This window comes from Zootoca vivipara, chromosome 1 (assembly GCF_965207765.1).
Source record: "Zootoca vivipara chromosome 1, rZooViv2.hap1.1, whole genome shotgun sequence".
In the NCBI taxonomy this organism is placed as follows: domain Eukaryota; kingdom Metazoa; phylum Chordata; class Lepidosauria; order Squamata; family Lacertidae; genus Zootoca; species Zootoca vivipara.
The window spans coordinates 55,630,391-55,651,042 of NC_142582.1; the positions used below are offsets into that span (position 1 = coordinate 55,630,391).

General features: G+C 42.1%; 1 protein-coding gene and 1 long non-coding RNA gene across 7 annotated transcripts in view; one reads left to right on the top strand and one right to left on the bottom strand.

Moving 5' to 3' along the window:
- Positions 1 to 17,846, top strand: LOC132592439 (uncharacterized). Of its 6 annotated transcripts, none has more exons than XR_015948771.1 (6): positions 1 to 308; positions 3,970 to 4,129; positions 13,389 to 13,491; positions 14,202 to 14,296; positions 14,403 to 14,469; positions 16,527 to 17,846. It is a non-coding gene; the product is annotated as an uncharacterized LOC132592439 (long non-coding RNA). The 6 variants fall into 6 exon arrangements; XR_015948772.1 differs by having other exon boundaries at positions 2 to 308; positions 14,272 to 14,296; XR_015948773.1 differs by lacking the exon at positions 14,403 to 14,469 and having other exon boundaries at positions 2 to 308; positions 14,207 to 14,296.
- Positions 11,803 to 20,652, bottom strand: part of LOC118089057 (acyl-CoA (8-3)-desaturase) — a 25,564-nt gene continuing 16,714 nt past the window's right edge. Inside the window, exons 9-12 of the mRNA XM_035123435.3 lie at positions 18,910 to 19,006; positions 15,381 to 15,460; positions 15,115 to 15,240; positions 11,803 to 13,428 (exon numbers count right to left, since the gene is read on the bottom strand). Coding sequence (XP_034979326.1) covers positions 13,377 to 13,428; positions 15,115 to 15,240; positions 15,381 to 15,460; positions 18,910 to 19,006 — 355 coding nt within the window. The 3' untranslated portion in view covers positions 11,803 to 13,376. The remainder of the gene's footprint in view (positions 13,429 to 15,114; positions 15,241 to 15,380; positions 15,461 to 18,909; positions 19,007 to 20,652) is intronic.

The following is a 20,652-nucleotide window of genomic DNA, read 5'->3' on the forward strand; positions in this document are numbered from 1 at the left end:
TGATTGAAATGAGTTCACATACTGGGGTGTTGCAATATTTTGTAGTAAGAGCTTATGCCACACAGATTCCACTGCCATGACAGTACATGCGGCACAGCAATACCTTAATTTAAAATAAAGCAAACCGTGCTGGGTGTTGGTAGTGGCTCATAGCCATACAGCTCAACATTGCTGCAAGGAACTCAAACCCTTAAGAATCATATGCTTGTAAAAAAGAAAAAAGAACAGGGACAGATTTATGAACAAGTCATCATCCTACTACCACAGATGGAAGAATGTCTTGCCTGAGTACATCATAGAAATACATGGTAATCTCCTAATTTTTCAGCATTATTACTGAATATGTTGGAGAAAATTTTAACCTAACCCAGTGTTTATCACTGGGTGAGTTTATTTCTCACTCAGCACATATCATATTGGAATATTTTGTGTGAGGTCTGAGTTAGAATGTGCTGGTGTTTGCTAAGCGACTCTTTTGCTAGTGTCTTGTTGGGGGGGGATTACTTCTTTAATGATATGAAATGTATTTTTCTTGCAGCTTAATTTGGGGGGGTTTATGAAGATGTTTGTTTAATGAGAAGCCAATGGGAATAATATTTCTGAGTAGAAACGTATGTGACAGTGTTGTAACATTCATATCTTTAGGCTGAAATGTGCCTCTACTTTGGGAATACATGTTAGCAGGTTTTTGCTACAATTTAAAAGTTATGCAATATTCTTTTTTGCCATATAAATAGTTTGAAAATGTGGCTGCTTAAAACTTGACATAATGGATATAAATTTCACAAGGAAAATGTTTAACTGAAGATTTACACTTATTATGGCAAAGGAGGGGGAATGGACTGTATTTGCTAAATTATCTGACTGTGTAAATCATGGGTGGGCTTTTTTTTGGGGGGGGGAGGGAATCCATGCTGAAGCTACTTAGAAAGAAGGTTTTCCCAGCCACTCTGGGCGGCTTCCAACAAAATATTAAAACACAATAGTCCATCAAACATTCAAAGCTTCCCTAAACAGGGCTGCCTTCAGATGAATTCTAAAAGTCTGATAGTTGTTTCTCTTTGACATCTGATGTCAAAGAGGGCGTTCCACAGGGCGGGTGCCACTACCGAGAAGGCCCTCTGCCTGGTTCCCTGGAGCTTGGCTTCTCGCAGCGAGGAAACTGCCAGAACGCCCTCGGTGCTGGACCTCAGTGTCCGGGCAGAACGATGGGGGTGGAGACGCTCCTTCAGGTATACTGGACAGAGGCCGTTTAGGGCTTTAAAGGTCAGTACCAACACTTTGAATTGTGCTCGGAAACGTACTGGGAGCCAATGTAGTTCTTTCAAGACCGGTGTTATGTGGTCTTGGTGATTAAGACTCTTTATTACAAAAATATTCTAGAATGTTTAATTTGCAAATGCTAATATTTATAATTATTACTATAAAAAGTTGCCGGAATTTGACAACCTAGACTGATACATAATGTGCAGTTAGTTGAATTTTATATAGTGCGATGTGCTCCAGCGTCTTTCTGTCATTCAGCACCTCATGCTCCAAAATTGGAAAAGCATCGGCTGAACTTGGTCCCTTCCAGAAAACCTGGAACCACCCATCCTGATTTGTTGGACGGAATATTAGATGCTACCTTCCACTTATTGAGTATTCATTCCAATTTGTTTGTGGGGAGGTTAGATGATGTTGCTGACGGTGTGAGCAGGGGCATAGGAAGGGGGGCAGTGGGGTGGACCGCCCTGGGTGCCCTCACTGAGGGGGGTGACATTCGGTGCGCTGCCCACCCGCAACTCCCAAACCTACCCCGAGCTGTCGAGGTAAGGGGGGAGCTGAGCCACTTTGCCGGCGGCATTCTCCCCTTCCCCCTTCATTTGACAGCTTGGGGGAGGCTTGGGAGTCGCGGGCGGGCGGCGCGCTGAATGTCTGCCATGGGCAGCTCGCTCCGCCCTGGCTGCAGGGCGCGCATGCCACTCCGGGCACCCGAGTGGCTATCCTGTGCCTGGGAGGGCAACCTCCATGCCACCCCTCTCTCGGGAGCACACCCGCCCTGGGCAGCTGCTCCACTGCTGAGTATAAGGTGCCAAAAGCCCAGGCACGCCTGTCTCCTTGTATTAGCAGAGAAGCAGAAGCATAGTGGATGTGTGGAGAACAATTATCATAAAAACAACCCATAGAGGCAGCAGGAAATTCTTCATTTTCTCAGTTTACTGAGTTCAAAAACCATACAGTTCATGCTGAGTTTCAGTAGGTTCAAAACTTAGCACCTGAGAGCAAATCCAGTTTTTTTTGTAATAAAAAAATACACCACACAGGATAAAATATTACAACTGAAATAAAGAAGTATTGAATGCAGTAGAAGAAGACAGAATGACAGAACTGCTCAGCGGACAGCAGATATAGTTTGTGCCCAGAGCAGTAGCCTTGAACAAAGATAACACACAGCCTGGAAAAAACACCAGTTGTGCTCTTGTGTCCCCTGAGAAGCTTAGTGACAGCTAAAAAAAAACACCCCCGCTAGAATGTTCTAGAAAGTTCTGGTAACTTCCACACCCACAACAACTTACTCCCTGACAATTGCATCAATGTTATCCCACACTTTCCAGTGCATTTCTGTCACTTTCCTTACCACTTTTCTGAAAAAACAAGTTTGTTGTTCAAGAGCTACAAATCAACTTTAATTGATCAACCTGAATTTTCCAGTAGGTGACTGAATCCCAACCTAAAATAGTAACAGTCTGGAAGTGCCCTTAGATGATATCACAGAACGATGAATCAGGCATTTTCTGTAGTGCTCCCACCACAATAGCTATCAGTATAAAACAAAGAAAGACCAGGGACTGATAAAACAATGGAATTATATTAAACCGGGACTCTGAAAGCTTGGGAGAACATCATCTGCATAATTGGGACACACCCCTGCTTGGATTCCCACAATGATGTCAGGACTTACAATTGGTTAATATGGAGAAAGCCATTAAGGGCTTTATTACTGTTAGCACCTTGATCCCACCAAATAGGTATCTGGCATTGGCACCGTTTTCTGGCTAGATCTCGCTGAAATCTCATGAGATCTTGTGAGGTCTTGGTGAGATTTTGTAGGATCTCATCAGAAATTGGTCCCAGTGCCACCTCTCCACCAGGACAGTGCCAATGGCAGGGCTGGGTGCTGACGGGACAGTACTTCCCATTTCACCTTAAGACATGCCGGTCTTACACCCTTCCCCTTCCATTTTTGACTAAAACAGACAACTGCCTGCTACAATTCTAGAACACCAGATTTTGGTAGACTGACTCACACATGGATTTCAAAAAACCATTGAAAATCCTGTTGCTCACAGCAAAAAGTATCTTGATAAAGGCGACATTGCTAGATACACTAAATGACTGTGTCCTAGTAGGGTTGGCCTTGAAAGCAACCAGAAGGACCTGGTGTGAGATGTAAGAATTGTTCTCTCCAGCATGCTACGGGGGTTACTCAAAACCACATTAACATAAGCTGAACTAAACTATGTATTGCAGACCAAATCCAAGAGATTGAAAAAGAAGAATCAACATGGCTTCTGCAAAGGAGGCCTTGTTTCACTAACATTTTAGAGCTATTTGACAGTGGCAATGAGCATGTGGTTGTAACCCTTGAGTCAGCACCCCAGGGCAGGGATGAGTGTCTAGGGATATCCTTCGTATATTAAGTTCTGGCTCATGCCCCCTTTCAGGAAACCTGGGACTCCCATTTGGATCTCTAAGTAGCAGCCTTCCCTCAACTAACTAACTAACTAACTAACTAACTAACTAACTAACTAACTCACTCACTCACTCACTCACTAACTCACTCTCTCTCCCTCAAACACACACACACACACCCCTACAATATGAACAAGCAATTATATTTATTCAGCTAACAGCAGTTCAATGAGATTAGCAATATAGGGAACAGTGTAAAAATATTTTTTGTTCATCATGTCCATCTTCTTCCAGGGCACCACCATGCCAAAGGAAGGATGTGCCCTTAGGGCTTACTCACAGTTTGGTGATGAAGCTAATGAAAGGACTTCTTCAGGACACAGAATTTGAGAGCGTTGCAATATCTTGTTCCAGCAGAGAGTCTGCAGCAGCAACTGGGGTGCGCTGCAATAAGGTACTCCAACCAGCTAGTGGTAACAGAGAGGCTTCTGCAGATCTCCAGCTCCTCCAAGCCAATAGGAATTGCTAAGCCAGGTCCAAGGTTCTAGGGTCACACTAAGTTTCCTCTCTAGGTGTGATCTCTGCCAGTAGTGATTCAGTCAGTAAAGCTTAGCAATTCCCTATTTCAAACATTCTGCATTTCTCCCCTCTCCACAAGGAGAACTGTAGTCCTAGTCTCTCCCTGACCTGACCAGATCTGTGCCCCCTGCTCTCCAAAGGTCATGTACATTTGGGATGAACCAGCATCCAGCAGCACTCTTAACTAAGGGGAGCTAGTTGAGGAGGAGGGCCCAAGTGGCCCAGACACCTTTCTGTTTGTTGTTAACTTATTCCAACAGTTACAGTAAAACACAGGAATGCAATTCTATCCAACATGCACATGAGTGTGGCACACTGTATTTGGACAACTACGCTTCCTCTGCAGTTTCTGCTTCCGCTGCTTAGTGGAGAGTGTTCTTTACAGCTTTACATTGTGATCCAGGAGACATTGTGTATTTTGGAATTTCAAAAAGCTGTTGACAGTTTCTCACCAAAAACTCCTGAGCAAACTTAAAAGTCATGGGATAAAGAGGAGAGTTTCTTCTACGGATCAGTAACTGGTTAAAGAACAAAAACAGTGTAGAAATAAATGGGTAGCTCTCACAATGGTGGCACACAAGGAACTGTATTGGGACTTGCTCAAACATGATCTGTGATTAAGACTGAGGAATGAGGTGGCCAAGTCAGACAATTGATCCTTGCTCATTGTCAAATATAAGACTAACCCTGCAGAGTGCTAAAAGATTTCTGCTGTTAGGATAGTACTAGATTCTATAAGGCATAATCTTCTAGAAGGAAGGCCACTTTCACAGCAGGAATAGTATGATATTGCTCTGTTAGGTTCACATTGCATATTTTACACAATAATTGGTGTGTCTTTGGTATGACTTCATGACCACAACTCAAACCAAGCACAGGTTTACCCCCAAACCTTTTAAACTTGTAGTGCTCGCAACTAAGATTCATTGTAGCTTTAGCAGGCTGGTTTTCATCACTGAACTGAGTTTCCATTGAGACTTCATCAGATCACCTGCTTTGAGGTGTGGTTGGGAGAACAAGCTTAGTCTATCTGTTGTACCATTTGTATAGGTCTTGTACACCCACATCTTCTTTTGCCTACCGATCTCTTAAAACTCTATTATGCAAACATTTTAATCCCCTAGCTTGCCAGCATTGTTTCCAGCAACTTTTGCATATGTGGGATGATTCTGATCTGTCATCACATATTGCACAACTTGAGCAACTGGCTCTGTCAAATAATAATTACTTATGATCACAAAATAAACTAACATGTGAAATAAGATAATAAGATGAATTTGAGCTCTTAATATAGGATGGCAAAAATGATCTTATAGATGTGTATGTAAATGAGTATATATAATGAGTAGCATTATATGTAAAGGACGTGTAATGACATGGAGCATGGAAGGCAGATTGAGAGGACCGTACTTTTCTGTGTATAAGACAAGACTGTGAGTGATTTTCAGCAGTCCCTCCTTTAAAAAGCTCAACAACTCTGTGCCATCTCCCCTAAATAGGGGGTTTCTTTTATATGGGTGCATCTTATAGACGGAAAAGTACAGTATATAAGTAAAAATTGTAGGAAAGGAAAACAACAGTGACCTTACTGCGGTGTAGACCTCGAAGCCAGAGTGAAGACTTAGGTGATGCCTTCCTAGGGCAGATTACCAAACATTCAAAAACTTTCTCCTCTCCCTCCACACAACATAAATCTGCTTCAGAAGTTTGGGGAAAACCCTGGAACAGATTCAGAGGATACATGGGGTAAAGATTAAGGAGAGAAGCTTCACTGCACAGCTAAAAGGCCCTGTGCTAGAAGAGGAAGCTGGATACTGCCTATATCAGGGGTGGCCAACTCCCAAGAGACTGTGATCTACTCACAAAGTTAAAAACTGGCGGTGATCTACCCCATTTTGGGGGGTTCAGGTCAAAGTTGTGGGGGTTTTTTTAGGGGGAAGGAAAGCCCCATTTCTTTGGGGCGCAGGACAAAAATGTTGAGCTTTTTTTAGGGGAGCCAAAGTTGTTGAGCTTCTTTGGGGGGAGCCAGTGATCTACCAGTGATCTACCACAGACATCCAGTGATCTACTGGTAGATCACGATCTACCTGTTGGACGTGCCTGTCCTATATTATAGCTTTAACTGTGCAAACCATATCACACGCATCATTTACACCCATAAGATTGTCATAAGATTAAGGCTGTGAGACAAACTGAGTGCCCTAATCTGAGCTGCCACTGCATCCTTGCCCAACTAAGTTATTGCCATCCATCGCAATATCAGAACGCACAGATAAGATCATTTTTACCAGGGTCATGGCAGGCAAAGACGAAGAGTACACCTGCCCCTCCCCCACCACTCATGGTCCCAAGGCTGCACAGGCTTCCTTGAAGCTGCTGTTAACACCACATCAAATGGGGCTCTAATTAAAGTTAAGAGCAGACTCAGTGGGAATATTCACACTGCCAGAGCACATACACAAGCAAAATCTGTGATGGAGAATGTTGTGAGGTAACTTTAATCTTTAGCCCAAAGCCTTAGGTTAATAGCCAGTGTTTTGGTAGTCAACAAATTGCAGTATCATCTGGGAATATGAAGGGGGTGTCTACAGTGCTAGCTTTTGTCTCTCACTCAGTCAAGGAGAAAGAGAAAAGCCCAGGGTCAGAGCAGTTTGAGGGCAAAGTCTCTGGCAGGTCCCAAGCCAAGGAGAGGAGAAAGGGATACATTTTGGCCCAGGGAAGCCTGGACTGGAGTATTATAAACTCATTATCTTGAGGGGGAAATTGAAGCTAAGCTAAAAGAGATCATGCTTAAGAAGGTTTAGCAAAGCTTATGTCTCAGCACATTTATAGTATCTCTGTATTTATGCGTGCCACTTAGAAGCAGCCCTATAACAGAACAAGCAAAATGAATCTGGAGGGAGGGCTTGCCTTGGGCCTCCTCCAGAGCTCTCTGGAGAGCAGGCCTGGTGGAAACCAGAGCCTGCTACTATTCTTCCAAAGAACATAATAAGAGCCTGCTGGATCAGGCCAATGGCCCATCTAGTCCAGCATCCTGTTCTCATAGTGGGCAACCAGATGTCTGTGGGAAACCAGCAAGCAGGACCCGAGCACAAGAGCCCTCTACCCTCCTGCAACTCCCAGCAGGTTGGTGGTCAGAACAATACTAACTTCAACTGTAGGAAAGGTAGCCATTGTGGCTAGTAGCCATTGAAAGCCTTTACCTCCACGAATTTGCCTCATTCTCTTTTAAGTCCACCCATTATTAATCCTCTTTTAATACCACTTGTGGGATTTTCTCTAGGTGTTTCCTATTGACTATTTGGGAAGTCCAAGGCTTCCTAATTTCCATACATTACTCTTGCCACTCCAGCACACATGCTGGAGAAGATGGGCCTGTCCTTGACCCAGCCGGATGTCTATTATATTTTTATCTATGGATGCCAATGATCAAGGGTGCTATGCAACTGTTTTACTCGGAGTACACCTGCTGAAATTCATGGACCTAAATTCATGGACCTTGATAATTATATTGCTAACTTGGAAGCAAAAAATGCAGAGGAGAATTTTGTGGGGTACCTTTAATCTCTACCTCAAAGCCTTAGGGTAATATAAAAAGTTAAAAGAGTAGATCTGCTGAGACAGGGTGGGCTCCCGAGTATGACTTAGCTAAATATCAAAGTATTTCAATCAATTGGTTGCATGTAAAATAACTCCAACTTATAAATCATACCATAGCTCCAAGAAAAATCTAAATTAATATTAAAATGTCTACGTAATGGAAAGGCAAAATGCCAGGCACTAGCTTAGATGGCACCTAACTAGACTATGTTAGCTACATAAATAATGTGAATTAATGTATATATGCCAATTTTATCATGTCTATGCCAAGGTAGCTACTGTTGCATCAATATATTGTTGGGTGTTAATAAACAGATTGATGGAGGGGGGAGGGGGTGTCCATGAGGTATACCTTCATCAAAGGAAACAATCAAACACTGGAGTAATAATTATAATTATAATTATAATTTATTATTTATACCCCTCCCATCTGGCTGGGTTTCCCCAGCCACTTTGGGCAGCTCCCAACAGAATATTAAAAGCACAATAAAACGTCAAATGGATCCTATGTAATATAGCAAACCTAACTCTTCCATTTCATGGGGAAATTAAAAATCGTGGTGAATGAATCACTCTAGTTTTTAAAGAAAATAAAATAGTGTTTATACCCCAGCTTTCCCCCAGGGGTCTCAAGGTGGCATATGTGGCATATCTCTGGCACACTGTGTCCACCTGCATCACTCCTGCTCTTGAGGGTAGGGCTCGAGGCAATGGCTTCAAGTTACAAGAATGGAGATTCCAACTAAACATTTGGGGAAAACTTTCTGACAGTAAGAGCTGTTCAGCAGTGGAACAGATTCCTACAAGATGTGGTGGACTCTCCCTCCTTGCAGGTTTTTAAACAGAGGTTGGATGGCCATCTGTCATGGATGCTTTAGCTGAGATTCCTGCATTGCAGGGGGCTGGACTACATGACCCTTGGGACCCTTCCAACTCTATGATTCTGTGGTCAACTTCATACATGAAACAACACATTTAATGAATACTGAGGTAAAAAAAATCTAGACTTTTGGCAAACAGATTTACAAAGTTAAATCTAAATCAAGGGTACACAATATTCAAAAAAGCAATGGCACTAAAATGTTCTCTCCAAAAGACATCTGCTCAGAATTTGCCTCCTTTTATTCTAAGTTATATACCGTAGCTTGCAATCCCAAAATAAAAAAGATATCCACAATTTCTTAGAAACTTACCTATACCATCACTAACCCATGATGAGAAATCCTTCCTAGATACCCCCCATTTCCCTAGAAATAGACTCTGGACAACAACAACAAAAACCCTTGTCTATTTTGGCAAACTATAGAGAATTAACCCTAAAACCCATGGTACCTAACCCCTAAGAAGCTGGCAGATGTATATTGGTGCCTCACCATGTTGCTGGAGGGGCTGCCCCAGACTTGGTATATATTTCCACATGTGGTGGGAATTCTGGAATTAGATGTTTCAAGAAGTTAATAAAATAACAAAACAACAATTGGAAGTCAAGCCAAAATTCACTTTATTAAAAATATTTCAAGATACCAACCTGGCTTTGCATAATAAAAGCCATTTATTACAAGCTGCGAGACACAACACAACCAGATGCTGGAAAGAATTTTCTGACATGCTAGACCAGGCATCCCCAAACTGCGGCCCTCCAGGTGTTTTGGCCTACAACTCCCATGATCCCTAGCTAACTGGACCAGTGGTCGGGGAAGATGGGAATTGTAGTCCAAAACATCTGGAGGGCCGAAGTTTGGGGGTGCCTGTGCTAGACAATTGTTACATAACCATTTGGGAAACAACTCTTCTTGAGATATTGAGATATTAACAATAAACCTGAGGCCTTGGGTGATGGTCAGGTGCAGGGCAGGTGGACATAACTTACAGGCCAAATGGGGAGGCAGATGGGCCTAATGAGGCCTGTGGGCCATTGTTTCTAATTTCTAATTCAGCCCTGGTTTCAGAGTGGAAGCTGCCTTGGCCAGTCTGTGAGATGACCTCTGCCAAGCGAGGGACAGGCAAGTGCAGCCCTGTTGATTCACTTGAAGCTCTCGATATCACAGATGATGGCATCCTTCAGGGTGGGCTGCCTGGTTGGATACTGGGAGGTACCATGTTGTGTAGTGGTTCCCCTCTGACTCTGATGGTTGATTGCAGAAGGTGGTGCTATGGGGTTATTGATATTCCCCTTAGCAAATAGGTTGTGGATTAACATGCTTTTCAGTTAGAAAATAAGTTTGTGTTTAGAACTTGGACACTACAGGTTTTATTCTGATGTTTTAATTGGCGCTTGATTTTATGTTCATGCTGTACTTTTATATTTTATGTCTGTGTTATTGTTGTATTAAAAATCAAGTGTACACTATCCAGAGCACTTATGGTCAACAGGCAGTATAAAAATGTTGAAAATAAAGATAAAATAAATTATAAAACAACCAGCTGGTATGAGAAAAGTTGAGTATGTATGCTTTAAATGTATGGTGTATAAGCAGTGTTAGTCCCTTGCAAAGTGTATTCTCCCTTTCATTTCCTGTTTCCTTCTGCTTCCCCCCCCCCCCCCTCCATTTTTCTGAGTTTTGGTTTAAGGGGAATATGGGTAAGTGAGTTGCAGACTGATGTGCCACAGTGTATATAGTATGTTTCAGATAATGGGTTGGATGCAGGCTAAGTTGGTTGAACTTGTTTCTTGTTGAAATGAAGGAGACAAATCAGTAATGGCATGGTTCCCATTGAAATTGATGGAACTTGAGTTCCACTAACTTAGGGACTCCAGCCAACCATATGCCTCCTCTGAAACATACTATTTTGGTCTCCAAAATGTATTTTGGCTGGAAGAAAGGGATTTGGTGCAGGGTGTGTGTTGCATTTTAAGAAAAAGAAACGGTAAAACCACAAATAAAGAATTTAAAGAGAGGTGTGAGAAATGCCGGGCACCAAGCTCAGGCCCGGCACAAAAAAGTGTGGTCAAGGCTGTACTTCCCATACTTATTTGAGTCACTGAGCAACCACTTTCACTAAAAGCTTCTACCTCCTGGGAAGGTGGATACAACCTATCAAGGATAGAACTCCCTCTGGCGGAATGTTTAGACAGATGCATTTGAATAATGAGTCACTTGGTGCTGTAAGATTCCATAAAACAGGCTTCCTCAAACTCGGCCCTCCAGATGTTTTTGGCCTACAACTCCCACGATCCCTAGCTAGCAGGACCAGTGGTCAGGGATGAGGGGAATTGTAGTCTCAAAACATCTGGAGGGCCGAGTTTGAAGAAGCCTGCCATAAGGTAATGTTAAACAGCAGGGAAGCATCCATAACTAAAAGAACTATCTTTACTCTAAAGACATGGACTGCTCCTTTTAAAAAAATCACCCCCAAATAAACTGCAATCTGATGGGCCTGCCCAAGTAATTAAATCTACATTTCTATCCTCGCTATCTATGATCCAGTTCCTGGCATCTCCAGTTATAGTATGTGGAACCTTACATATGCTAGACTAGTTACAGGAAGGTAGCCGTGTTGGTCTGCCATAGTGCACACAAAAGCTCATACCAATGACAAACTTAGTTGGTCTCTAAGGTGCTACTGGAAGGATTTTTTTGTTTTGTTTCATATGCTGGACTGATAGAGGCTCACAATGCCACCTGCTGGAGCAGAGATGGGAACTGTGTGCTCTCCAGATGTTGTTGGACTCCAACTCCCATTAACCCCTACCAGCATAGCCAATGGTCAGGGACGATGGGAGTTGTAGTCCAGCAACATCTGGAGTGTGGCAGATTTCTTACCCTTCATTTTCACTGACTGGGGTCCCCATCACTATGGTAGAGGTTAATTCAGACCACATGCAAATTTAACCTGACACAGCCATGGAGAAATACACAAATCCACATACAATGTGTTTAGGGTCAGCTCTTCTTGTCTATTTGAACCAATAAGAAGAACAGGGAGAAAAAAAGACAGCCACACGTATTGACCCAAATAAAATTTATGAAATATATTAAAAGATACAAATAAATACAATTATGTACACATGAAGTGGTGTACATCCTAAGAGGGCTGTGCTAAAGGACCAACAGAAGGTCGGTGCTTCCAATTGTGGGTCAAGACAACAAATACTGAACTATTTAATACTTTCAATCACACTGCCAGATAATCACCAGGCAAGAGGCATTGCCCCGGGTAACACATTCCCAGCGGCCTTTGTGTAGTAATGGAGTAAGAGAGTGTGGTTTCAAAGAACTATAAGCAAAGGCATTCATGCCGATACCGGATTACATTGAGATTGCAACCACACAATTCCTCTCCTTCAAAAGAGGAGCGCTAGTCATGGGATCAGGCATTGGTGTAGAGGCCCAGGCTCAAGCATTCTCGGAAGTGCATAGTGGAGGGGAAGAGGCACTTCTTTGGTCTGCCATCATGTGAAGGCAACCACCTTTGGGAAGATGTTGGGGCAGTGATAACTTTAGATAGATGAATACAAGTTGCTGAGAAAACGTTTCCTAACCTCAGCATGGAAAGGTCATCCTGTACAATATGTGCTGTTTGGGAGGAGGGGTGCATGAGGAGAGTTCAGATCACATGTGATTATTCTCCAGGAGCACCTCTTTCTCTGGTTATTATGAGGCTTTGAAGAAAACTATCAGCAACCAACGGCTCTTAATACAACACATTTTGAAACAGGAACATGAACACACTCAGCTTTAAACTCAGTAATGTTATCTGGTCCCTTACCTCTATGCAAACCTGAAACTGCATCCCTGAGCTTGCAGCTGAAGCTAAGATTTAAAGTTGACCTTCAACTAAGGCCTTATCCACACTTACCTCTTGCCCTGCTCTTTCCAGGCACAGGTGCACGCTTATAAAAGCTCCATGTCTGAATGTTGCTGTTTTCTTTTTTTGCCCCAGAGATTTCCTTGAAAACCCATTCTTTAACACTCAATCAGCACAAACATCGATTCAGATTTCCAGCGGATTGCCAATTGCTCCGATTGTGCTTTAAAGAGCAGGTTTTTTGTGGGGAAAGCTCCAAAGGAAAAGGAAAAGGTCATTCAAACACAGAGCTTTATAGTGTGGACCATGCATGGAAAGACTAGAGGAAAAGTAAGTGTAGATAAGCCCTAACACGTGGCTTTTGCAAGTAATATTACATCTGCATTGTAGTTCCCCACTGCAGCTCTGCCCTTTTGCTTTAAACACACCCCCTCTGAAAGCATCCCTCACCGACCATAAGGAAGACGAGAGTCAGGTTTCAAACTCATACATGCAACAAAAAGCAAGATGTACTTCTACATGAAGCAGACCTTCCCTTTCCTTGACCCTGTCACCCTAAAAGCCACAGTGCAACCAGAACAACATGTGCACACACACAAAAACCCACTGTGCATAAATGTAGGAAAGTTTCAGGAGTCCCCCAACCCCATGCCAAAAATAATTATTTAACGTTTGTCCAGCTCACCCACCAGACCCCAAATTCTTCATAGCACATTAGCTGCCCTCTAGTCTGTGATGCATCTTCATGGTCCTCCTCAAGTCCCTGCTGCTTCTTATCCATACAGATATGCTTCACGCCAAGCATCCCCTGAATCCTTTAGAGAGCTGCAAGATGGGGAGAGAGGGCTTTGATTAAACAAGAAGAGAGGACAATGCGGCAAGTAAAAGGTGGGTTCCCCCCCCCACTACATCTCACTACTATATACTTCTTTGATCAATGCACAGACAGCAATTCCATATCCAGTGATGTTGATCAATCTGAAACACTTTCCACTGCCCTAAATCAATGAACTTCTGATTTACCATATTTATTTGACTAGCATATAGAAAATTAAACTTCTAAAGTATGCCACATTAACTTTACCATGTTGTAAACCTAAGCATTTGAAAGAGTTCAAAATGAAATATTCCCACAGGAAATATAGTTTGAACATTGTATTCCAACAATTTCAAACTGGATTTCTTTTTCTGAACATGTGCAGATATTTAAAACATGAACACTTAATAGCATATATTTCTGTTATACAGAGTTGTGTTCAACTAAATAATTGCACCAGCAGAATGAGAGAGATCCCCCTTAGCTTTACTTTGAATAAAAAAGAAGGTACTGAAAACTGTTAATGTACAAATTTTAGCATGCCTGATGTGCATAAATATATACGCTTCCTAGGAACAATCACCTGAAAAACTTTGGCTTTAGATATGACTGGTATTTTATGCATTTCAGTTCCCCTGTATGGTTTGTATCATGTTCATTTTTCCTAATATACACATCTTTGCAATGCAATTTTCCTTACTATAATGCATTTCCCCCCATTTTTATCACCAACATACATTTATTGCACACTTGGCAGAATATGGGATTTTGTATTTGGCAGAACAGCTACATTGCAAAATTTGGAAAAGTCCAAAGTGGGTGGCTATGTTTCAGTTCTCGTATTCTTTCAGACGGTGTGAATCGGGAGCTTCACCTGTAAGTAGAAACTGAAACCGTTCCCCACCCCCCACCCCCCCCGTCCCTAGTGAAGCTAAAGGAGACCAACTGGATGTATCTTGAGTTCCCCCTTTTTCCACTTCAGCTGTTCAATGCCATGCATGAAGCAAAACACAGACAAAGGAGTGCCTGGAGGACCTTAATAAGGAAAGGTTTTGAAAAAGCCTCTTTTGCTGTTCATGATTTGGGGAGTGGGGTGGGGGAGGAAGGGACTGAACAGATCTTTGCCTGTTCCTTGGGTGTCAGGTCATTATTTTTGGGTAGGATTCAACCACACACCGGCAAAGTCAGGTTAAGAACATAAGAATAGCTTGCTACATCAGGCCAATGGCCCATCTTATATCCAGCATCCTGTTCTCCATGGAGCAAACAGCAGATGGAAGACATTGCCATCTAGTGCCCAAAGGCAGGAATATCAACTTGTGGAAGCAGCTGGTCTCATGAGTTTCCTGCCTTTAGACACTAGACGGCAGTGTTTCCTTAACACTTCTCAGTGATAAGAAAAGCCATGGGGAAATGCACTGGGAAATGTGGGATAGCACCTGCTTTGATGCGACATCATCCAACATCCCTTCAAACAAATCGGAATAAATGCCTAAACAGGTCACCTGGAAGTGTCACTAGACAGAGGGTGGAGCCAGTGTTGCTCTCCCCTCAGCCCTTGACTGCACTAAGGGACAAACTCTATTAAATGTTAATGACTGACCAGGGCTCCAATACTTTTTGCCTTTTTCTTCCACTTTCTTATTGCTTTTCTTGCCACACTGCAGTTCATGAAGCACCCTTGCCATACTTACTGCAAAATGTCTGCAAAGGCCTGGAGCAGGGACTTGCTGTGGTAGTCAATGCCATGCTTGGCACAGAGAGATTTCACCAGGGGGGCCACCTTCCAGTAGTTGTGGCGAGGCATCGTGGGGAAAAGACTGCAGAGGGAAGAAAGGGTGTTCTGTCAAATCAGCTCCTCTTTCTTATTTAGAATGCCCATCCCACTAGCAATGATTTCATAAAACCACACACTAGGGAGATACACAAAGGATTTTGTGGCTCCCACTGTCCTACTTACTGGTGCTCAATCTGGAAATTCAGGTGGCCAGTGAACCAGTCATTGAACGGGGACTGATCCACATTGCACGTTGCCTGGAGCTGCAGGGGAAAATATAAGAAAGGATGTAGAACAATGGATCTCTTTATTTCACACAAAGAGACTGCATCTGAATGAGGCACAGTTATCTTTTATATTCCTCTAAGTTGCTCAGTCCCTAAATCTGGATTTAAGGATTTACTATGAAGCAGCTACCTTTTGTTGGTTAAAAGAATGGTGTTTGTTAGAAAATACAGATGTGTTGGATTTGGAAGGATATGATAATGTATTTGGATGGCATGCGTACTTATGGTATGACAAGGTCAAAAGTCATAAAGGATTTAAAAATCATGTAATTAGAAAATCTTTGTTTAATGTTTGGAATAAGTATAAAGATTTATTAGAAAGGAAAACACCCCTTTGGATTTCACCGTTAGAAGCAAAGGCTCAAAATAAGTTAAATATGGAGACCAGATGGCCAAAATATAGAGATATTCTGGTGGAGGAAGGAGACCAGTTTAAACTAAAGACATATGAACAGTTAAAAAGTAATTTAGATGACTGGCTCCAATACCATCAGATAAATGAATTGTATAAGATGGAGAAGAAAAATGGTTTTCCATTAGAAAAGTCCAAGTTGGAGATGGAATTACTAGAGCCAAAGACAAAAAATCTTTCCAGAATGTATAGCCTATTGCTGCAGTGGCATACGAAAGATGAACAGACAAAAAAGGTTATGATAGATGGGGCGAAGGTTGTGGGACATAACATTATGATGGAGGATTGGGAAAGGTTATGGAAGAATATGAAATTTACTGCATGTACTGTTTTAAGAGAAAATATGATGAAAATGATGTATAGATGGTATTTAACACCAGTAAAACTTGCTAAGATTTACCATAATCAAGACAATAAGTGTTGGAAATGTAAAAAGGTGGAAGGAACATTCTATCACATGTGGTGGACTTGCCCAATAGTTAAGGATTTCTGGGAAAAGATTTATAATGAATTGAAAAAAAGTGCTGAAAAACACTTTTATTAAGAAACCAGAATCCTTTCTATTGGGCATAGTAGGAAAAGAATTGCCTATGAAAGATGTAAATTTGTTCTTATATGCCACAACTGCAGCCAGAATATTGCTAGCAAAGTATTGGAAGACACAGAAGATACCTACAGTGGAAGAATGGCAAATAAAGATGTTGGATTATATGGAACTTGCTGATCTGACCGGAAGACTACGCGACCGGGGAGAGGAGAAGGTGGAAGAGGAATGGAAGAAATTTAGAATCTATTATAAAAAATATTGCAGAATTGATGTATGAGGAGAATTATAAGCAATTGCGAAGTTGCAGGTTAAGAAATTAAGTGAGATATAATTGAAAATAGGTTAGACTATTATAATGAGTTGTAAAATAGAGAAAAGGATGCCTAGCAGTTAGAAAGCACATCAAAGTGCAAGCAGATAAATAGGTACCACTACAGTGGGAAGGTAAACGGCATTTCCGTGTGCTGCTCTGGTTCACCAGAAGCAGCTTTGTCATGCTGGCCACATGACCTGGAATCTGTACGCTGGCTCCCTCGGCTAATAACATGAGATGAGAGCTGCAACCCCAGAGTCGGTCATGACTGGACCTAATGGTCAGGGGTCCCTTTACCTTTTAAGTAGCAGCAACTGGATCCCACAGGAGTAGCATTCCAGCCAGTTTCTCAAGGGAAATGGTCAGAAAGGCAGGTATCCCACCTTTCCAAAAGATGCTATGCAGGCAACAACTGATTATCTGCGTCCAATTGACACACGACTGTGCATTGTGGCCAGAACAAGAGCGGGGGCAGAACAGGATGGGACAGGGCACAGCAGAGTGCATGGAGCAGGCTTACGCACCCTCTGCAACTGCATGCCATGACACGGAACACATCCCCTAAACATATTGGGGATTGCCTGTACTGATAGTGTTTCCTTAGCATTCCTTTCCCACAGAAATAAAAATGGGCAAAATATCCTTCATCCCAATTTGCAATTGGCTCAGCTTTTGTTGTTGTTGTTTTTTTTTTAAAAAGAAGACGTCTCAGAAAAGCTTGAGATTTACATTTTAAAGTACTCCTAAGCTCTGAAATACTCTGTCTGGAGGAGTTTGCCCAGCAACAATAATTGCCCTGCCAATAATCCCCCCACCTCACTTTTCTACATACACTACGATATCTCTGGATGTTATTTGATTCCCAGCTGGAGAAGACCATGCTGGCTACCTTTTTGTGGGACAGGGGAGGAAAACTCGCAGCAGGGGAAACTGGCAAGAGGTTGAGGATTTTTCAATACCACCTGGATATCTTTCTTGTTTTGGCCTTAGACCCGACTTTCCCTGGCTCCTCTGGATTTGCAATCGGTTCTTTCTGTTTCTGTACTCTTTTCATTTTACTTTATATGCTACTGAACCAAGTTCTCCAAATTCTCCAAACAAACAACACAATACAAAATCTCACTAGAAACACTAAAACAAGATAAAAAATAAATCACAAAAACAAAAGGCTCTGCAAAAAGAGCCAAACAAAAATCAGTATAAAAACACAACAGCCAACTCAATTTAAGTCCACAAGGGGGAACTTTGTGCAAATTCCAAAATTGTGATTTAAGAATTTTGGGAGAACAAGAAGGTGTTCAGGTTGCAGCTAAAAAGATCACAGTTGTAGGCACAGGGCAAGCCTCCCTGGGGGCTCCACCACTGAAGGCACCATGTCCCTAGCAGGTGTCTGCTGTGCTTCCTTCGGTAGGGGAACATGGAGAAGGTTGCTTTAAAAAACAACAACTGATTGCTTTCAAACTTTTGATTTGGCTGCCTTGGACATTTCTATTATAATGGAAAGGTAGGATGTAAATAAAAAAGGTAGGATGTTTTAATAAATGCATGAATAAATCCCTGTCTGACTCTGCATTAAAAACTTCTTTGCAGTCAGAAGCACAGCTGAAGCACGGGTGGGGTGGTATTCAGCTTGACTTGCCAAACTGGAGCTATATTGTATTCCATTACCCACCCACCCCTCCATATTTTCGTCTTCTGCACCATCACTAGTCTAAGTGTGTCTGTGATGACTCTCAGAGCCCCTTCAGACATCCTTTCTACTGCGCGTTCATGATTATTTTTGCTCATGATGTTATTGGGATGGTCATACGTGATCTAATTTTCAAAATCGTTTGTGTCGCTTCCAAATGTGGTTTTTTTTGGGGTGGTGGTGGTGGTGGTGGTGGTGGTGTCACATTGCTTCATTTCCAATCAGTGCATATACCATAGTTCCAGTAACTTTTTGTACCACAAAGGTTCTGCTTTATTTTTGTCCCACTTTTGTTGGTCAGTTGCCCCTCTAGACAGAAATAATGTGGTAGCATTGGGGAAACACTGCAGAACAAGCCAAAGCCACTAATAATGAACTAGTATTGTGCCAATAGCAGTTTGCGTAACACACGCACAATAAAACACCAGAAACCAATTATTTGAACAATAAGAAAGTGTCTTACCTGGGTAGACACCCAGTCCATATTTCTATCATAATCAATGTTCATTGGGATATGATTCATTTGTGAAACCCAAGTAAACCAAGTGGACTCTAGATACCTGCCAAGTCAAATGCATTAACTGTTATTATTATTATTAATATTGAATTTCTATAGCACCATTCATCCAAGGACCACAGACTGGTTTACAATATAAAAACACAAAAATGCATAACATAGTAACAAACAAAACAATACCCCCTCCAAGTTTAAAAGGACACCGATTGTTCAGTCACCCAAAGGTCTGGGAGAAGAAGAATGTTTTTTGCCTGGCGCCTAAAGATATCTAACGAATGCGCCAGGTGAGCCTCCCTGAGAACAGCATTCCACAAATGGGGAGCCACAACAGAAAAGGCCCTTTTTCGTGTTGCCACCCTCCAAACCTCTCAACAAAAGCACTCAAATGATGATTGCAGGGTCCGGGTTGGTTCATAAAGAGCATTGTCACACAAAAAAACACATCTTGCAACTTAACTTGGTATGTTGATCTGGGATATGTCTGGTAAAACCCATCACAGCCATATTCAAGCTTTTTGCTGAGGACCACTTTACATATTACAATAGAAACAGGTACACATTTAAACTTCAAAGAGTACACCCTTCACTGTAAGGTCCCCCCCAATTGCATACATCATGGCATACTATGCACTAAATCTGTACCTCTATTGCTCTTTTACTATAATAGGCGAAGCAGTCCTAACAAAATATCCATAGTAAGTGAGAGCAAGGCTGTTTCCACATCAGAAATCTTCATGTTCTGGAATTTTTTTCCAGTCCCCTAAACATATTTAGTATGTTTATTCAACTCATATTTGGTAAGCAAAGCTAAAATTACCCATTTTGAATTTGACAGTCTGTCTAAATAACTCGAGCCAAAAGTAACTGAACTAAAATACCTGATTAGGGAAGAGAGAGGAAGTGTTGCAACAATGGAGGACATAATAATCCTCACATAGCCTAGGTAAATTCCAACCCATAAAAAAAAAGACAGGAAAGATAGGTAGAAAAGGGAATTAAATGCCTGAGGAGAGGGAAACTGAAATTGGGAATGTGTGCTTCGACAAAGCAGGAAAGCAAATTGCTTGATGGGAGTTCCACTTCCCTAAACGTTGCCTTTTCTGCCTTTAGCCACGCGGTGGCACCAAACCTTCCTTGATGTCTTGCTGCAGAATCCAGAGAAACATGATTTCCAGGTATACAAAATGATTGTGCCTCAAAACAATTGATCAAAGAGCTGTTGGGAGGTGGTGCTAGAAGTAATCCTAAATACTTTGGGTGTAAGTAAGGTGCAAGGGTAGTTGAACTGACTGGGAACAGTGACCGCAATGTTGTCAACCTCAACATATACACAACATTCTTGGAGATTATTTAAAACAAAAATAAAGGAAGCTCTTCCAAGAAGTATACTGTACACAGATTTAGGAAAGACGCCATCAAATTAGCTGAGATTCCTGCATTGCAGGGTTTTGGGACTAGATGGCTCTCTTCCAACACTATGATTCTATGAAATTCAGGAGGATGCCAGTTAAGGAGTAGAGTTAAGGAAGCAAGGGCAGGCAAGGAAGCTTCCTTCAGAACAACAAAGCTCTGCCCAGATGAGGAGGACTCAGGAATGCAAACTGCAGGATAACCAGCATACAGTGACAATGGTGGAAGTGAAAGCCAATTCCGCTCAACATGCATAATTAATAAAGTTGTGGCCTTAAC